This window comes from Bufo bufo, chromosome 9 (assembly GCF_905171765.1).
Source record: "Bufo bufo chromosome 9, aBufBuf1.1, whole genome shotgun sequence".
Lineage (NCBI taxonomy): Eukaryota > Metazoa > Chordata > Amphibia > Anura > Bufonidae > Bufo > Bufo bufo.
The window spans coordinates 206,710,888-206,730,048 of record NC_053397.1 but is presented as its reverse complement, the minus strand read 5'-3'; the positions used below and the strand labels follow the sequence as shown (position 1 = coordinate 206,730,048).

Below are 19,161 nucleotides of genomic sequence, written 5' to 3'. Positions count from 1 at the left end.
GACAGACTGATAGGGACCTTAGATTGTGAGCCCCATTGGGGACAGGTAGATGCTAATGTCTGTAAAGAGCTGCGGAATATGTCAGCGCTATATAAGTGCATAAAAAATATATATATATGTTGGTAAGGCTGATTAGTCAGCCTGCATTTGTGGGAGGGGCGGAGGCTCTTCATATACGAGCCACAGCCTCACTCACAGGTGTGGGTTCTCAGGTGCACAGCTGCCGCTGGGTGTCATTAGCAGACTAGCTTCTCTGGTGGTAGGAGTCTTTCTTTGCAGCATGGAGCTTCTTATTTTGCTCTCTGCTACCGTGGCATGCACGTGCCATACTACGTACTACTAGTAGGTTGGGCCGGGGCCGTCTGTCCTGGCCGGTCGGAACCGACTTTGCTAGCGAACGGGAGGCTTTGCCTCAGAATCTGCTACCTCAGGTTTGCTCGTTGGGCCTAAATACTTCTATTTTCTTTTCAACTTTGTTTGTTGGTAATAGGAGTAAGTTCCTATAAATCTTACAAGTTTCACTTTGCTTCGTTCGTCTCGTATGAAAAGTTACTTCAGCCGGTTTGCTGTAAAGAAATAGTTACCCGGGCTGCACGAGATGTCATGTTGGAGATTGGACGCAGCTGTTATTTTTTAGGGATCTTGCTGTAGCTGTAGCTGTTCCTTGCCATGTGTCTCCCCCTCCCCCCGCTACCACCATCTTTAGACTTCATGTATTTCACTGCTCCATGTACTTAAAAACCCTGCAGCACTTTCATGCTCTGCTGTTATCCTGAGCGGCATTTACACTTTCGGCTTTTATTTCATGTCTTATGCTGCATCCGCACGTCCTTACTGTCCAGCACTTTCCTACTCTTGGTTCGTATTCACTCAGATTGGTCTCACATTCAAGCTGCATTCACCTGTTGGCTGTTACATCTCATTCCGTCCCCAGCCGACAGCCGGATCCGTATTACACTCCTGTTATCACATGTTGTATACTCGGCTTACAGCCATAGCTGCTACTGTTACTCCGTTTTCATGCTCTGGATGCACCACCCTGGTGTTCCCACCTTGCTCCACTCACAACCAGAGCTGCGTTTATACCAAATTTCATGCTCTGCTTATACCCAAAGTTGTGTTCACACTTCTACTGCTACACCAGGTCATATACCCCACTCACCAAAGCCGCTTTCCATGTCTGCTGTCACATCAAGTTAATATTCTGTTCACATCCAAAGCTGCGTCCGCATGTCTGCTTTCACATCTTGTCCTATACTCCTTTCACTACTAGAGCTGCGTCCACGTGTCTGGTTTCGCATCACGTCAATACTCTGCTCACTTTCAAGTTGCATTTATACGTCTGCTTTATACCATGCTTTTCATGCGCTACCCATACTCAGAGCTGCGCCCATACCATGTTTTTTAGGTACCACTCACATCCAAAGCTGCATTCACCCATTTGTTACATCATGTGTTGTACTCTGCTCCCACTCAAAGCTGCATTCTCCTGTTCATTGCTACGTCATGGTTTTGCTCAATCTCACCGGGGCAGTCTGCACCCACCGCTCTGGTACCTCTCTCCCGACAAACATAACTGCGTTCTTTTCAGGCTTACGTTCCCTTCCTCGGTGGTCTGTTACATTCCATAGGCCTACTTTCTGTTTTAATCCTGGTTCATATTCACTCAGACTGGTCTCCTTTTACTTCTGGCTCGTATTCACTCAGATTGGTCTCCTGCCCCAGTTCACCAAACAGCTCCTCAGCAGAGGTCAGTGGGCCAGTAACTTTCCTGCTATGTTTTCACAAGCTGTTTATTTGTTTGTCACGATAAGAGACTTCTCTTACCGAACTTTCAGTGCCTCAGGCTCTATTTTTTTCTCCCATCTCTGTTTCAATTTCATGTTTACGTTTATGGTTCGCGGTGGTTAGTGTTTTATGTATGCACGTGCTTCGGATTACTAATGTCTATATTTTTAACGCCTGTTGGCAGTCATCTTCCTTAGGCAACCTTCCAGCCAATCCAATCATTCAAGTCGCTTCATATGCCATCAGGTCCGGCTTATGTTTTAATTACTTATCGTCACCGCAACGTCATCCCTCTGTCTTCGGGGGCCCTATGACTGATCCGGCCTCATGGCTCCGGGGGCCCCATGACCGTTTTTTCATGTTTTGCTTGTTAGGGGTACGACATGATTGTAGGCTGGTTAGTGTTCCAGGTTTGCTGTTGGAGGGGGTCATGGTTATGCGAGTCCCCAAGGCATTCTGGTGCTGCATAAGTGGTTTATAAAAAAAAATAAAAAATAAAAAAATCATAAGAGGCTCGCACGAGTGGCTCTTTGCTTATAGGACCTCACGACTGGCATCGTCATTCGTAGTTCGCACGGTCATGTCTCCCGCCATAAGGGGCTCTGACGCATGTCTCCCGCCATAAGGGGCTCTGACGCATGTCTCCCGCCATAAGGGGCTCTGACGCATGTCTCCCGCCATAAGGGGCTCTGACGCATGTCTCCCGCCATAAGGGGCTCTGACGCATGTCTCCCGCCATAAGGGGCTCTGACGCATGTCTCCCGCCATAAGGGGCTCTGACGCATGTCTCCCGCCATAAGGGGCTCTGACGCATGTCTCCCGCCATAAGGGGCTCTGACGCATGTCTCCCGCCATAAGGGGCTCTGACGCATGTCTCCCGCCATAAGGGGCTCTGACGCATGTCTCCCGCCATAAGGGGCTCTCACGCATGTTTATATTTTACAGATTAGTACTTGCGGTTCATTTCAGCCCATGTCTTTGTCTTTCTAGGTTATCGAGTCCCGGTTGATTACTAAACCCATTGGGTTAAGCCCCAATCTTTTCCCCAGCCGTCCTTAATTCTAAGGTTCGCATCCCGGCGGCTGCCCGGCCCCATGGGCCCCTGGTGGTTGCTTCGGCCCCAAGATGGACAATCCCTATACATTAGTAAGTGCCTTGTATTAACTTTCTCTACATTATAAATGCTATTTGCTGAAGTGACACAACCACTTTAAGAGCCTATCAGGTCTCAAGAACTCTAGATTGAAGCACTATTACTATATGTGTATATATATGGGCAGGACGGTGGCTCAGTGGTTAGCATTGGTGCCTTGCAGCGCAGGGGCCCTAGGTGTGAATCCAACCAAGGACAACATCTGCATGGAGTTTGTATGTTCTCCCCGTGTTTGCCTGGGTTTCCTCCGGGTTCTCCGGTTTCCTCCCACACTCCAAAGACATACTGATAGGGACCTTAGATTGTGAGCTCCATTGGGGACAGGTAGATGCTAATGTCTGTAAAGAGCTGCGGAATATGTCAGCGCTATATAAGTGCATAAAAAAAAAATATATATATATGAGTCACCATATATATATTAGTGTATAAAACTTAAATAAATAAATTAAAAAAAGTATACATATTCGGTATTTCCGCGTCCGTATCAACCTTCTCTATAAAAATATTACATGATGTAACCCCTCAGGTAAACACCGTAAAAAAAAAACTAAAGCTTTGCTTAAATACGCGCATAATATCTTCGCACAGACACATTTCTGGCCCGTTCCAGGTCCTGCACGGTCAATAGTGTCACATATAACCAAGCGCAGATCAGATACCGCCTCGGCAGCTTGCTGTGATGTGACCTTGTCCGTGGCACAGGAGCTGCAGGCTGGCGCGCTGACAGCCAGCCTAACAGAAAAAGACAGATGGTACTATTCGAGGTTGGAGTTCAGCACAACGATCAGCAATGAGATAAAGACAGGCCTGGCACGGGGAATATTAAACACCCGTATCTGCCAGACAAATAAAAGGTCAGTATGTTAAACTCAGTCTAAACACGGATTTACTGGTGGCACGAAGCGCTGATGACGAGGAGCTGCTTCATTTCACAGCCGTGTATAAAACAGACCATTGTGGGTAAAGGTTCCAGAGAGCGAGTCTCATCCAGGTCCCTGGTTATCAGCTCATTTATTGAAAACGTACTTTACTGTGACTGGCATTTCTCCTGCGGATTACTGTGGCAGGTTGTGGGCATTCGTCTCTTCTACTTTGGATTTCTTAGCATTAGACTGAAGGGTGTTTCTGAGCCCTTAATAATCCAATCAGAAACCTAAACTATAGGACTATTCCCTCCGTCAGACACTTTTGTCAGGATACATTTGCTCCCTTAACCGCGCTGCCTGTCGGCATTTCCAATGGCTGATAACTTGAAATAAGCCTCTCTTGTATGCGATTTATTCATACATTTCCATAGTCAAGGTTATGGCATTTTTTTTTATTATTACTTTTTGTTATTTTGCTTTTTATTTATTTTTTTCTCTCGCGCCGAAGCCAAAAAAAGATGAACTTATCTCTTTTCGGAAATGGACTTCAGGTCTGAATATAGATAGTTCACTGCAATTTTTTTTTTTTACTTTTGATAAAAAGCCAATTCTTTGATATTCCCTCCCCCCCCCTGAAAAAAATAAATAAATAAATAAAGCCTTCCGCCTATTTGCCAAATCACTCTGCAAAGAGAGTCATTGAAAAGAAAATTTCACATAAAAAAGCTGCATATTATGCAGCTTGATAGAAGTAAGGTAATTTTCTGGGCAACTTCCAATCGCCTCTAATGAAAAAATGTCATGACAGCCAAGAGGGGAGGCTGGAAAATGTTCCCGGCGCTGAGCACGCAGCCAGCATCACAAACAAGAGGAAAGATGCTTAAAGTAAATAGTTTTTTCTTAAAAAAACTAAAAATCTGATTGCCATTTGCCTGGAGGTTTAACGCCATAGCAATAGCAAGACTCTCCGACAATAGCAAAATGGTAGATTAAACGCTCAAAGTTTTGCTGCTCTGTACGGGGAACAAAAAAAATCTCTGAACTTTGCTAACAGAATTATATTGTCCCACTAAGAGGCTGGTAAATTCTACAAAACATTTATGCTATTGTGCATATTGGGGCATAGTAACATCCTAGAGGGGGGCTACTTGGGACTCAAGGTGAGAAATTCAAACCTAGAGTGGCTCTAGCTCCAGCAGATACAGCACATGTATCTGAATGGCAAGCATGTAATACCACATTTGCCCTGTATTTTTTTTTTTTTAATCCCGAGGTACGCGCTTTCAACACCTGTGCAACAAAATCGTGCAGCGTGCCACACAAAAAACGTGCACTAGGTCGCGGTCTATTGCAGGCCCTCTACGTAAGAGAAGGGGACCCCCATAAACCGATCCCAGTCCTTTCGGACAAGGTCTGAGAGTAGTGGCCATCCCTCAGCCGAAGCTGGAGAAGCGCCAATCGATGCTCTGGCTTCTACCTGGCTGCCACACCAGGTGTTGGTCGAGAGCCAAAGTCGAGGTCTGGCCTCTCCCCGGAGGGAGAGGTCAATGGGTTTGCAGGGGAAGTGAGGAACTAGAACTAGACCTCAAGGGGGTTGCCTGTAAGTGAATGTGTGCCAGTTACGGCACCACGCCAAGCCGTAAAAGATAGAAGTGAGCGCACTCAAATGTGTGAAAGTGAAGTGAGTGCAAATGTGCCATCACTCAGAGAGCTTCCACCCCCAGTGAGTCCAGGCACTCCAGGGTCACCACTCCTGGGGCACCTCTGCACCTCGGGCTTCCAAACATCCTGGTTCATGACTGCGACCCAGAGGTCTGAGCTCCTCTATGGATGGCAATCTTTAAGCCACCGGCGTACACCTCCAGGTTATCCTCTGTGTGTTTCTGAGCTCCATTTCAGTGGCACATTTCAAGCACTGATCAGAACAGATATTCCAAATGGTCTAAGCTACAAGACCAGGGACCTACCTTAGCTGGAAAGCACCATAACCACATCAGTGAGAACCATCTTAGTGATGGCTGCTGAAGGGAAATGTACGGTAATGTTCGCAGGGGGTTTCAGAAGACATAGGACTGGTGGTGATCAGCCCATGGCCGGATCTGCTTCAATCTCAACAGGGGCGGAAGGTGAAGAAGCAACATTAGAAGCTCAATGAACATCATGAAGATAACCACATACAAGTGGCACAAAACGCGTGGGATAGTTTCCAGGTCTGAAATTTTGTTTGCTAAAGACAAATGTAAAGAGGCAAAATGACAACTCCCAGCATGTCCTAAGAGCTCTATTAATGCATGCTGGGAGTTTCAGGATGCTGGGTTGAGGATGCCCTTCAACCCAGGACCTCCACCTGTTGGCCATAGTGGCTCCCTCACTAGTGTACTTGACACTTGCAATCAATGGCAATCAATGTGATACACGGGTGTGTCAAGTACACTAGTGAGGGAGCCACTATGGCCAACAGGTGGAGGTCCTGGGTTGAAGGGCATCCTCATTACGTTCATGTCTCCTACAAGGCAGAGCAGTACAAGAAAAAGTCAGAGGACAGAATTAAACCTGGCCATGCAAAATAGATCTATTTTGGCCATGTCCGCTGATTTCAGCCAACCATCTAATGGCGGATTCACATCACCCCATTGTTTGGCAGATTATCGGGAACGAATATTTCTACAAACGTAACGATCGCTCGTACTGTCAAGGTGATCACCACATGCAAATGCAGCACTTCACCCCAACTGAAAGAGCAGCCAGTTGTCAGGAAGGACCTCTTCCTTGGAGTGTGCAAACAAGGCCATAATGTGTATAGGGCCCGACTGACTGATGTCCAGGGAGATAAGGATCGGGCATGCTGGATTTCAAGACAGGAGATAAGGTAAAGGGAGATCAGCTGCTGCCCAGCACCCTTTCTCCACATTTACTACATCTGCATGCTGGGCCTAGCCGAGCATGCATATGTATAGAAGGATCGGGAGGAATAGCTGTGGGTTAATCATGTGTTCGGCTGTAAGCCATCTCATATTTATGGCCAGCTTTACGTACGTTTACAGACGCCTGTAATACCCAGACCCTTGGGTTTCAATAAACCAGACTGACATCATTATAGGATCTTAAGGAGGAGATTTAAGAAGACAGGCACTGCTGGAGGAATACGCCTAATTTATGGTGCAGGCTTCGTCATAAATTAGGCGCACCCTCCGGCAGTCTGCGCGCCTAAACAGAAATCTACGACAGTGCAGCGCTGCTGTAGATTTCTGGCTTCATTTGTGCCAGAATACTGCCATAAATGAAGATACATGTGCTGGGGCAGCTGTCCACACCCCCTTCCCGTCCCTTGCAACACCCCCTTTAAATCTTCCCCCCTAAATTCGGTCGGTTATAGCTGTGGTGGTCTGGGTATTGCAGCTGGGATTTTCTTGTGGTGCAGGTGCTTTTATACTGGGAGGATAACGTATTTCCCTTCATGTAAATACATTTGTTTTCAATTACGATCCATTATTTCAATTCGGGGCAGACTCCGGACATGCGCTGATGGATTCTGACATTCATCAAGTGCTTCAAGTACGTCCAGAAATGTCCGAGTGCATCAAGGTAACATGTTTCAAACACGTTTAAAAAAAAAAAAAAATCCAAAACCTTCAGCCCCTTCCTATTATCATGCAAAGCACAATGGCCGAGTCTGCACATCGTTACTTCACTGTAATTGTTTACATTCGGCGTCATTCGCGGAGACACGACATCCGAAAATACAGAGTAACATTGGAATCATGAGAACCATGTGTCAACCCAGCTGTGCTCGAGAGAAAGTCAGCCCCGAGCCTATGGATATATATTATCATTCCTGCGAATTAGCACATGCGAAAACTCCCCCTGTTGCTTTAATCCTTAAAGGGCACATGCCCCTTTCGCGCAGCGACAGTCAGCATTGAACTAAAGGTCCATTATATCAACTGCAGACCCGTCTTTCGGAATCAGGAACCTTAATATTCACTGCAGATTTTCATTTAGAAAAAAAAAAAATGATGTCTAATCCACAAACCACAGATTGTAATATATTAATGATATCGGACAGAACACAACCTATAAAAGAAAGAGGAAAAACCCCTCCGGGATAATAGCGGATGTGATATGTCACCTTTACTACTCCAGTTAATCATCTTCCAGCAGATTACCGCCCAGTGACAAATTTAAAGAGAATCTGTCACTAGCGACCTCTCTATCCAGCTTCTTGCACAGACACATTGCTGTGGTTCTCCTGATTAAAACGCTGATGTTCTTTATTTTTTATCCAAGGCTCCGTTCCCAAGTTATGATACTTTTTTTTTTATTACTATGCAAATTAGGCCTTTGGTGCACTGAGGGAGTCATCATTGCTCTTGTTGCACTCAAGCTCCACTCATTTCTGTGTCCAGCCCCTGTGCCCAGCTTGAGTTGCAAAGCAGCCATGGTGGGTCTGTCCTCAGAAAGGAGCGGAGCTTGGGCGCGACAAGAGCAACATTGACACCCTGGTTGCACCAAATGCCTAATTTGCATATTAGGAAAAAGTATCCTAACTCAGGAACGGAGCCCCGGATCAACAACAAAAAAACAGTGTTTTAATCAGGTGAACCACAGCGATGTGTCCATGCAAACAGCTGGATAGGGAGGTCGCTGGTGACAGATTCTCTTTAAAGAATTTTAAAGGAGTTGTCCAGGATTAGAAATCCTATACCTGTTTATGGTTTGTATCAGGTATTGCATCTCTGCTCCATTCAAGTACCATTGTTTTGGTCCGCATCCGAACCGCAGTTTTGGCGGCTCGGATGCAGACCCATTCACTTCAATGGGGCCGCAAAAGATGCGGACAGCACTCAGTCTACGGGTCCGTGAAAAACCAATGACACAACACATCTATCCATGTTCTGTCAGCGTTTTTTCACGGACCTTTGGTAGGAGATGCTCTGGAATTTAATGTTCAACTGAGCAGTGTACGTGGAATAAGAATGACACATGGAGGGCAAAAAACAGACACATGGACCAAACACGGATACTTCACGGATGAAACGGACAGATTTTCCACGGACAACAGACACCGAAAAGGGAACAATGCCTCAGACTGTTCCATTCATGGGATCGGTGGGTCCCTGACTGTAAGTTTTATGACATGTGATCTTAAAGGGGTTGTCTGATGCAACCACATAATGGGTCTCAGGATGATGACCTAAAGCAAACAACCACTGAGAGCACCAGGAGGTGTCATTTCTGTCCACAGCTCAAATACTCCAAGGTAGATCTATAAGTGATCGCCTGTTCCTAAATGTGATTCCCTTATGCTGACCATACAAGTACTGTACATGGTGTGGATATGGGAATATACGACCGCCAGATACTTTAGGTGGCATTTAAGGCGAATTTGCACAGACATTTGAGCAGACGAGCAGATAATTGCCTGCTCCTCGGTGGAGGTGAAGAGCTGCGATCACCTCCACTGTATGAGGACAAGTGATGGCTTACTGCTCATACAGAGTCATCAGGGGTCATTTAACAACACCAGTTTGGCATAAAAGAGTTGCAAGATCCTTTTTTGCAACTTTTTAACATCCGTGCAAAACTATTTTGTCTCACACGTTGTCTTCGCCACTGGGGAGTGAAAAGGACACAACGGTGGCATGTCATGGCTGTGTCCATCAACGCAGGTAAAGTCATCAACAGTTACGTTTGGAAAGAGGCACAAACGTTAGCGAACAACTACTCTAGTCAGAGAACTGGAGTAGTTTTCACTCCAGGCGCACAGACACGTGCCTAATTCATGACAAGGTGTGAGCCTTAATCATGAATTAGGTGCATCTTCTGGTCTTTGATAAATGACTCCCATTGTTTCGGGGCAGTAGAGTGCTGTTCACATAGCATGATCTGCTGCATGGAAACAATGACTTAGGCTACTTTCACACTGGCGTTTTGGCTCTCCGTTTGTGAGATCCGTTCAGGGCTCTCACAAGCGGTCCGAAACGGATCAGCCTTCTAATGCATTCTGAATGGAAAAGGATCCGCTCAGTTTGCATCAGTTCAGTCTCCGTTCCGCTTTAAAGACGGACACCAAAGCGCTGCTCGCAGCGTTTTGGTGTCCGTCTGATGAACCTGAGCCGTTTTCACTGACACAATCTGGCACAATAGAAAACGGATCCGTCTTGGCTATGTTAAAGATAATAGAAACGGATCTGTTCTGAACGGATGCAGACGGTCGTACTATCTGAACGGATCCGTCCATGATGGATCCGCACAAAACGCGAGCGTGAAAGTAGCCTTAGGCGTCCGCACCAAAGATCATTTCACCACATGAACAAGTGTTTTGCGTGTTTATCAGGTGATCTGCGGCACCTTTACACGGGGCATATTATCAGGAACAAGCGATTATATGAACATTCATTCCCAATAATCTGCCCAACAACTGGGCAGTGTAAATGAGCCATTTTCTTACATAAGAAGCAGAGCATTTCATGCTCCAAAGCTCTGACTTGGCTTTTTCAGCAGATCCGGTGACGTACCAGGTCTCACCATGGGAATGCTAGGCAGAGGCTTCCGCCTAGCAGTGAGCTCGGTGATGTCACCGGCACTAATAGTCAGGCCTTAGCTCTGCCCCTGATGCTCATGTCAGAGGGGCTTGGTGAGGGTAGAAGGGGGGTATGTCCGGGTTCAGAGCTTTAAGGAACAAGCTGAAATTTGATCTGTCCAGGATGTGCTTCTGGAAAGACTGCCATGGACAGTAATTGTCCAAAATCCTCGGGATCTGCTGATCTCATGTCTTGTCAATCTGGTTCACGAAGTTTAGTTCTCCGACTACCTTTTGCAGTGTATGGGAAAGCTATACAGTAGAGGAGGAGCATTTCTCAATGGATACCTCTGATGATGCCTCCAGTGGACACCACGGTGCAAAGATTGCAGAGATTGACGTAAACAAGCCCAATGGAAGCCAAAATTTTTGGCTACTGTTGGGACAATGGAGGGGGGGTTTATGATTTCCAACGCCTACCGCAAGGCAGAGTGAACAAAGCCTATGTCTACAGCACTGTAGTGTCTCATGCCACTGATTTATAATGGAGTCTATCAGGGTTACTTCATTTCATTGACAAAAACACCAGCTGAATTTGTGAACATAGCCTTGGATTAAATAGTACTACCCATTTAAAATCATTGCCTCTCGTCTGTATCTGGGAGCCCAACCATCATCTACAATGAATATACTATCAGTTATGCCATCACTCCTCTGCACGACCCATCCATAGTACTATATCACTGAGGGCTTTTGCCCCCCATTCGCCCAGGCATCATGTGCGGCATCGCCTATGGCTACGCCTGGCATACGCCTTCCACGCTATACAGCATAATGCTCGTTAACATGGCAGACAACCCCGTGTGTGACACTGCACCTCATCTTTCCGAGAACTCTGTGCTCCCAGGCAGTCGCATTCAGGTATTGCTGTTCCTGCAATATATTACTACCGGGGAAATTAGATTTTCCATGTGAACAGCAGCGATTCCAAAAGATACTTTTCATTTAGATCAGTGCAGAAAACGATTCTGAAATGAAGCCAAATGCAGCAACCGTATCATCCGTCATTTTTATAACACAATTGAATAGAGCTTTGTGTACACAGCTGAAAGCGCCATTTAGATGGTGTTTAAAAAATGCATGATCCCCCGACATTCAGCATGTAAACACAGCATACATTTGTCTGTCCTCACACATCCCCGAAGGGAGACGGCCCGGCGTACCTGGAATTACAGAAGCAGCTCCACAGTCCTTGGCCGTGACTCCACAGGAGACGATTGAACACGCGATTAAAACTCCGGTACAGGTGTAAGCACTCTACATCAGACACTTTCCAGATCCGCTGAAGAACCGAACGAACGTATGTTCTCACAATGTCCAAAATCTAAACAGAGAAAATGGGTAAAACAGAAAAAAAATAGTTAATTTTTTTAAGTAGATTTGTAATTCGGTGGTAGTTTTAGGGTACTTTCACACTAGCGTTTTTCTTTTCCGGCATTGAGTTCCATCCTAGGGGCTCAAATCCGGAAAAGAACTGATCAGTTTTATCCCCATGCATTCTGAATGGAGAGCGATCCGTTCAGGATGAATCCAGTTCAGTCTTTTTTACTGATCAGGCTTTTCAGAAAACCGTAGCATGTTGTATTTTTACCTCCAACCAAAAATCCGGAAAACTTTGACTGAACTTTGTGATCAGAATCCTGATCAGGATTCAAATGTAATCCATTTTCACACGTTTTTTCGGATCCGGCGGGCAGTTCCGGCGACGGAATTGCCAGCCGGATTCAAACAACGCTATTGTGAGAGTACCCGAGGAGTTTTTACAAGAGTTTTAGAAGAGTTTTTGGTTGAGGTTTTCCCGATTCCTCATTGACTTCTATAGAATCCACAATCAAACCTGCTTCTGCAGTACCACAGAATATGGTACTTGCAAATTGTTTCCTGTTGTATAATGTTCTGATGTATTGTACTACCCAGTATAGGCTTGTGTGGATAAGTCAGGGTTAACAATCCTAACTCTTCTCTTGTAGGAAGCTAGGTGATGGACTTAGGTCCGGCCCTAGGTTATTGTAAGTCTGGTGTTAGCTGGTGAAGTGAGAAGAGCTAAATGTGCTGACTTCTCGGAGCTTTGCATGAAGAAAGTCATCTCCAATTAGAAAAACGACTAGAAGGTCCGGAATCTGCATGGTCGAGCATTAGACTCAGTCAGTAAGGTATTCGCTGTTTAAGGCTGATAAAGACTTTACTGCAGTGACAGGGACGCTAAGATACCCTTCATACTTGGAAACAGACAGGCCCATTATAATCATACCTTAATCCTATACCCCTCAGCTGGAAATTACAGACATATTTGCAAAAACCATATTACCAGCCTTAGATTCTGCAGAGTACTACAACCTCCATTCTTGCTTACATCCATACATGGCTATTTCAGATAATCTGCATTATGAATTGTTTGGCTCTTCTTCTTCTCCTCTTCCTCTTGATGTCAGAGTTCCTCAGGGCTCAGTACTAGGTTCTCTACTCTTCTCCCTCTATACAGCCCCCATCGGACAGACTATCAGTAGATTTGGCTTTCAATACCATCTCTATGCTGACGACACCCAACTATACACTTCATCCCCTGACATCACCCCTGCTTTACTCCAAAACACCAGTAATTGTCTGGCAGCTGTATCTAACATTGTGTCCTCTCTGTATCTAAAACTGAACCTCTAAAAAACTGAACTTCTTGTCTTTCCCCCATCTACTAACTCACCTAAACTTGATATTTCAATTTCGGTCTGCAGCACTATCATAACTTCTGTGCAACATGCCCGCTGTCTTGGGGCCACATTTGATCTTTGATCTTTCCTTTGTTCCCCCTATTCAATCACTTACACGCTCTTGTTGTCTGCACCTCAAGAATATCGCCAGAATCCACCCTTTTCTTACCCTGGAAAGTGAAAAAACTCTTGTTGTTGCCTTAATTCATTCTCGTCTTGACTACTGCAACGCATTACTAATCGGTCTCCCTCTCACTAAACTCTCCCCCCTTCAGTCTGTCCTAAAAGCTGCAGCCAGGCTCATCTATCCATCCAACCGCCACACTGATGTCACTAGTCTGTGCCAGTCACTTCCCTGGTTGCCCTCCACCACAGAATACAGTTCAAACTTCTCACCCTCACCCACAAAGCTCTCCACAGTGCTGCACCTCCATACATCTCCTCCCTCATCTCCATCTACCACCCTACTCGTGCTCTCCACAGTGCTGCACCTCCATACATCTCTCCCTCATCTCCATCTACCACCCTACTCGTGCTCTCCACAGTGCTGCACCTCCATACATCTCCCTCATCTCCATCTACCACCCTACTCCTGCTCTCCACAGTGCTGCACCTCCATACATCTCCTCCCTCATCTCCATCTACCACCCTACTCCTGCTCTCCACAGTGCTGCACCTCCATACATCTCCTCCCTCATCTCCATCTACCACCCTACTCGTGCTCTCCACAGTGCTGCACCTCCATACATCTCCTCCCTCATCTCCATCTACCACCCTACTCGTGCTCTCCACAGTGCTGCACCTCCATACATCTCCATCTACCACCCTACTCGTGCTCTCCACAGTGCTGCACCTCCATACATCTCCATCTACCACCCTACTCGTGCTCTCCACAGTGCTGCACCTCCATACATCTCCCTCATCTCCATCTACCACCCTACTCCTGCTCTCCACAGTGCTGCACCTCCATACATCTCCTCCCTCATCTCCATCTACCACCCTACTCCTGCTCTCCACAGTGCTGCACCTCCATACATCTCCCTCATCTCCATCTACCACCCTACTCCTGCTCTCCACAGTGCTGCACCTCCATACATCTCCCTCATCTCCATCTACCACCCTACTCCTGCTCTCCACAGTGCTGCACCTCCATACATCTCCCTCATCTCCATCTACAACCCTACTCGTGCTCTCCACAGTGCTGCACCTCCATACATCTCCCTCATCTCCATCTACCACCCTACTCGTGCTCTCCACAGTGCTGCACCTCCATACATCTCCCTCATCTCCATCTACCACCCTACTCATGCTCTCCACAGTGCTGCACCTCCATACATCTCCATCTACCACCCTACTCGTGCTCTCCGTTCTGTTAGCGACCTAAGATTAATAACCTCCATAATTCGTACCTCTCACTCCCGTCTTCAAGACTTTTCTTGAGCTGCACCTACTCTGTGGAATACTCTGCCCCGGAATACTAGGTCAATCCACAACTTCTCCACCTTCAAACGTGCCTTAAAAACACATCTTTTCAGGCAGGCTTATCAAGCTACCTAAACTGACTTTTCTCCGACTAAACCTTCCCCCACCAACTCCTCTGGCCTAAACTCGATCCTCTACTAGTCCCAAACCCGAAGCAGATCGGCCGACACCACTCCTGTCAGTTAAATAATGGCTCAAATCCTACTTATCACAATCTTATGTGTCACCCCCAATTCCTCCTAGATTGTAAGCTCTTGCGAGCAGGGCCCTGGCTCCTAGTGTTTCAGTTGTATGTTAGCCAGCTAGTTTTGTTTTGTACATGAACCCTATGAATTTGTAACGCGCTACAGAATATGGTGGCGTTATATAAATAAATGTTATTATTATTATTTGGAACTGTGTTTTGATACCACTGGATGCACTACAACTCCCACTCTGCACTCTAGTAGAGACTTGTCTATTTTCTGAAACAGGGCTAGTGGTGGCAGTTTTTTTTTTTTACTTTTTATTTCATTTTGTCGTTATTTATTTACTATATTTTACACTTTCTGCCCCCCATAAGTTCATAAAAGACTTTTGGGGGCATTTTAACAGTAATTTTTTAATTATTTCTCCTGTAACTGAAGTTGACATACAGTAGTCGTCCTAATCACAGGTGGAATACAGCCACCGCAGAGCTGATCTGGGTCTGCTTAGTCTACTAAGCATCAAGACTGCTTCCAGAACTGTATGCAAGGAACGCACTGAGCAGTACAGTATACAGTACTTCGCTTTATGAAAACAAGGACGGTAAACCATCTCCACCTTCTCCAAGGGAAGTCCAGAGTCCTGCACGACCTGCATGCCGCAGCGAACTCAGCCAGGACGTTCAAAAGCATCCTTGCAGCGTTACTGTATGTGCGGACCCATCGTTTAAAAGCTCCTCTCCTTCCATCTTCATAGGAAATCTACCATAACCTGTTTATTTGAATAATCTAACCTAGCACCTGGCTGCCATATTGCTTCCTGAAATCACATTGGTTTCCTAAAGTAAAAAAAGCAATGGGCAATGTCAGTTGGCATACTTACACCAGAGGCAGGGCCCACAAACGTTATAGGGCCCAGGGCTGAACTTCTTTCTCTACTGGCCTCGATACTGTTATAGCAGCCATCAGCATACAGATTTATAAAGCTCTCATTGAGTTCAATATCAAATTATAAATCCTTATAAATTTAGCTCCCCCTAGTGGTGGCTGCATGCAGTCAGAATGATATCATATATGAACAAAGAAGATCATCGCTAGGATATGCCATCATTATGACCCACACAGATCCTGGGAAACAAGAGGCCACGGAGTTAGTGTAGCACTTCATCCCCTTTGAGTGAATACGGCCAGCTGTAGTTCCCTGGCTAGCGGCTAGGAGCGCTGCTCTGCAGGGTAAACTTAGAAGGGTGTGCAGCACCAAACCACCCTTTCATTCTCAGGCTCGTTGGTGCCCCGGAAGTCTAACCCCCATCGATCATAAATACCGAATGATATGACATTACTTTATAAAATGGAAAAACTTCTTTATTCATTGTATTATAAAACGTTCAACCACATACTCCGTGTTTCAATCCCTTACCATTTTCAACATCTTGCTTGCTGTCAGTGACTAGAAGGTTCTTCGTTATGGAGCCTGAAAACCCTTATGGACCAAATACTGTTCACATCTGACTCTGCAAACCTCTATGTGCAAAAAATACATCCGTCTGCAGCACAAATCGCTCGCCTGTCCTGCTGTTTGCTAAAGTGTGTAAGGCTCCATTCACACGTCCGCAATCGTGGTCCGCATCCATTCCGCAATTGTGCGGAATGGGTGCGGACCCATTCATTCTATATGGGGACGGAATAGATGCTGTCAGCACACAGTGTGCTGTCCTCATCCGCATTCCGATCTTCCGGTCCGCGGCTCCGGAAAAAATAAATAGAGCATGTCCTATTCTTGTCCGCAATTGCGGACAAAAATAGGCATTTCTATGGGGGTGCCGGCCGGGTGTATTGCGGATCCGCAATGCACTACGGACGTGTGAATGGACCCTCAGTGTGGGTAAACTACATCCATAATCCGGGACATTCAGCGTCTTGATGTGTGTCTAGACAGCAAAAGTTCAGCCATGAGAAGTATGATAGTCTAGACACTTTTTCCGCCTCTGGATGTAAGCAAGAAAGTTTCTATTCACTGACAGAAAGTAGACAGAAATAATGGTTACTTATGATTCCCCTGGAATTGCTGTATCTGCACTTAACAAGCTGAATTTCCAACTATGTAAATTCACACGTTCATCCGAGGAGCAGAATCGCCCAGAATGATAGTAACGTAAAGAATTTATGTTGAAAATCGAAGCGCGGAGTTCACACTTCATTTTAGCACAGGGTGGTAAGAGGGGGACAGACTGGTTTCGGCTGATCTGACAGTAGCTTGGAAAATTAATGCTGCATTCTGGATCTCTTGTGAGACCCACTGAGAGTCAAGCTTGGATATGTTCCACTCCTCACTTATTTTTGATAGGCGCTCCAATGCTTCTTGGGGTTATGCCAGCTGTATCTCTGGCATACAACTACACGTTTTAAATAGCCTTCTAGCAAAAGCAAAAAGATTAACCGCTGGAATACTGCAGTGCTTAATGTTTCTACTGGTTCCCCGACAAAGAATCAATGGAGACTGAAGTCTGAAACAAAAGTGATTATCATAAATCCCAAAAATCACGCAGCCCTCTGGGGAAGGGCGGAAAGTTGGAGGTTCATTCTACGTGATGAAGTTGTGGATATTTCGAAAAAGGAGAACAGGAACGTAATCCAAGGGGCAGTCAAGGCTTTACGGACACATACTTACAGCTCCACACAAGCTCCGACCTGTACAGAACCGTAATACTGTGCCCATGGTAGTCTATGGGGCCGTAATCTCGACCTCCCACGAAAATTGTGCCGTATTACAAAGATATTTATTCCTAGCACAAAGATGTCACAGCATATTGGATTGCATCAGGTCAAGCGCCACAGGTTTGGAAGCACTGCCTTTGAGGGATGATGGGTGTAACTTCCATCAAAGACACCATGAAGGACCATAAAGATGATGGGAGTAGTCTTTTAATCCTAGCCAAATTTTGAGAGGGAGACATAACATCCTGTCAATACAGAAAACAGCACACGACCGTGGTTTTCATCCACATCAGATCTGCATTTTTTGAGGATCAGATGCGGACCCTCTCACTTCAATGGGACCGCAAAAGAGGCGGACAGCACATATGTCCGTTCCAAAGCACGGCAAAATAATAGAACATGTCCTATTCTTGTCCGTTTTGCAGACAAGGATAGGACAGTTCCACAGAAGGCAGGACGTTTCATTCCGCAAAATGCAGAACGCACACGGCCGGTATCCGTGTTTTGCGGATCGGCAATTTGCAGACTGCAAAAAACGGCAATGGCCGTGTGCACGAGCCCTAACACGTAACTGGCCTATCGGTAATACTAACCTTTCTCTGCTTCACAGAATCCAGTTTGATTAACCAGTAAGAGGCTAACTTGGGTTTGTGATATCGCCAGTTCTCCATGATCTGTATAAGACAGCAAATACAACGCGTTAGGAACAGTAACATTAGAAAAAAGGAATGACGCAACAAAGAAGTGATAATTGAGAATTGCACCCTCTGTAAGTGTACAGTGACCATACATAAGCAGGGGCAGGGCCAGTGGAAAGCAGGGGATGGCATAACTGGAAACACAGTTGTTTTCCCTTCCTATAAGGAGCATTATGGATGCCATTACAGAGCTCAGTCACGAGCACAGGAAAATAGGGACTAAACCAGGGCTTTCCAGTGCAGAAAACCATAGAAAACACCAGGGATGGCATATCACAATACTTAGGGGGAAATTTATCATCTTCCTTCCGTTAAAAAGTAGGAAACTATGTGTCGGACCCCACTGATCAGACACTGCTGACCTATCCTGAGTATAGCCTGTCTAGTCTAAAGGGCTTTTTACATAGACCGAGAATCGAGGCAATTATCAGGAATGAGTGTTCGGACAAAAGCTTGCTCACAATAATTGCCCCATGTCTACATTCCACTAATAACCAATGAACAAGCAAACACTCGTGCAATGGGTATTAAATCTTTTTTTGAGGCACCTAAAATCATCGTTTGCTGGCAGCACCTTGTCCTATGTAAACAGGGATTTGCCTCCAGAAAACAATGGGTCTCTATGTGGAAGGCAATCTCATCAATCACCTCCGTTCACAATCAGGCAATTATTGGGAACGTTCAGTTCATTCACGATAACCGTCTGTACATTGGCCCCAAGTAAAAAGGCCTTAAATCTGCATCGTTTAAAAAAAAGAGTCCAGGAGTCAACAATCTCAATGGTCAGAACCGATACCCAGCTAAAAGCAACAAAAAAAACAACAAAAACAAAACACTTACCTGTCCACAACCCCACCGTTCCAGAACTGCCTTGACTTGCTCCTATGACTGTGGCGGCCACTCACCGGCAGTCACACGTACTAGAACGGCACGTCACTGCTGAGGCCAGAGACTGGCTGCAACGGTCACGGGTCCAAGCAACT

The 19,161-nt window shown here is 45.9% G+C and overlaps 1 protein-coding gene across 5 annotated transcripts in view; it reads right to left on the bottom strand.

Annotated features, from left to right (window-relative positions):
• TTLL7 (tubulin tyrosine ligase like 7) overlaps positions 1–19,161 on the bottom strand; it is a 200,738-nt gene that overhangs the window by 20,802 nt on the left and 160,775 nt on the right. For all 5 annotated transcript variants that reach the window (XM_040407953.1, XM_040407954.1, XM_040407955.1 and 2 more), the window contains 2 exons: positions 18,074–18,154; positions 11,554–11,714 (listed from right to left, as the gene is read on the bottom strand). In XM_040407953.1, coding sequence (XP_040263887.1) covers positions 11,554–11,714; positions 18,074–18,154 — 242 coding nt within the window. The remainder of the gene's footprint in view (positions 1–11,553; positions 11,715–18,073; positions 18,155–19,161) is intronic.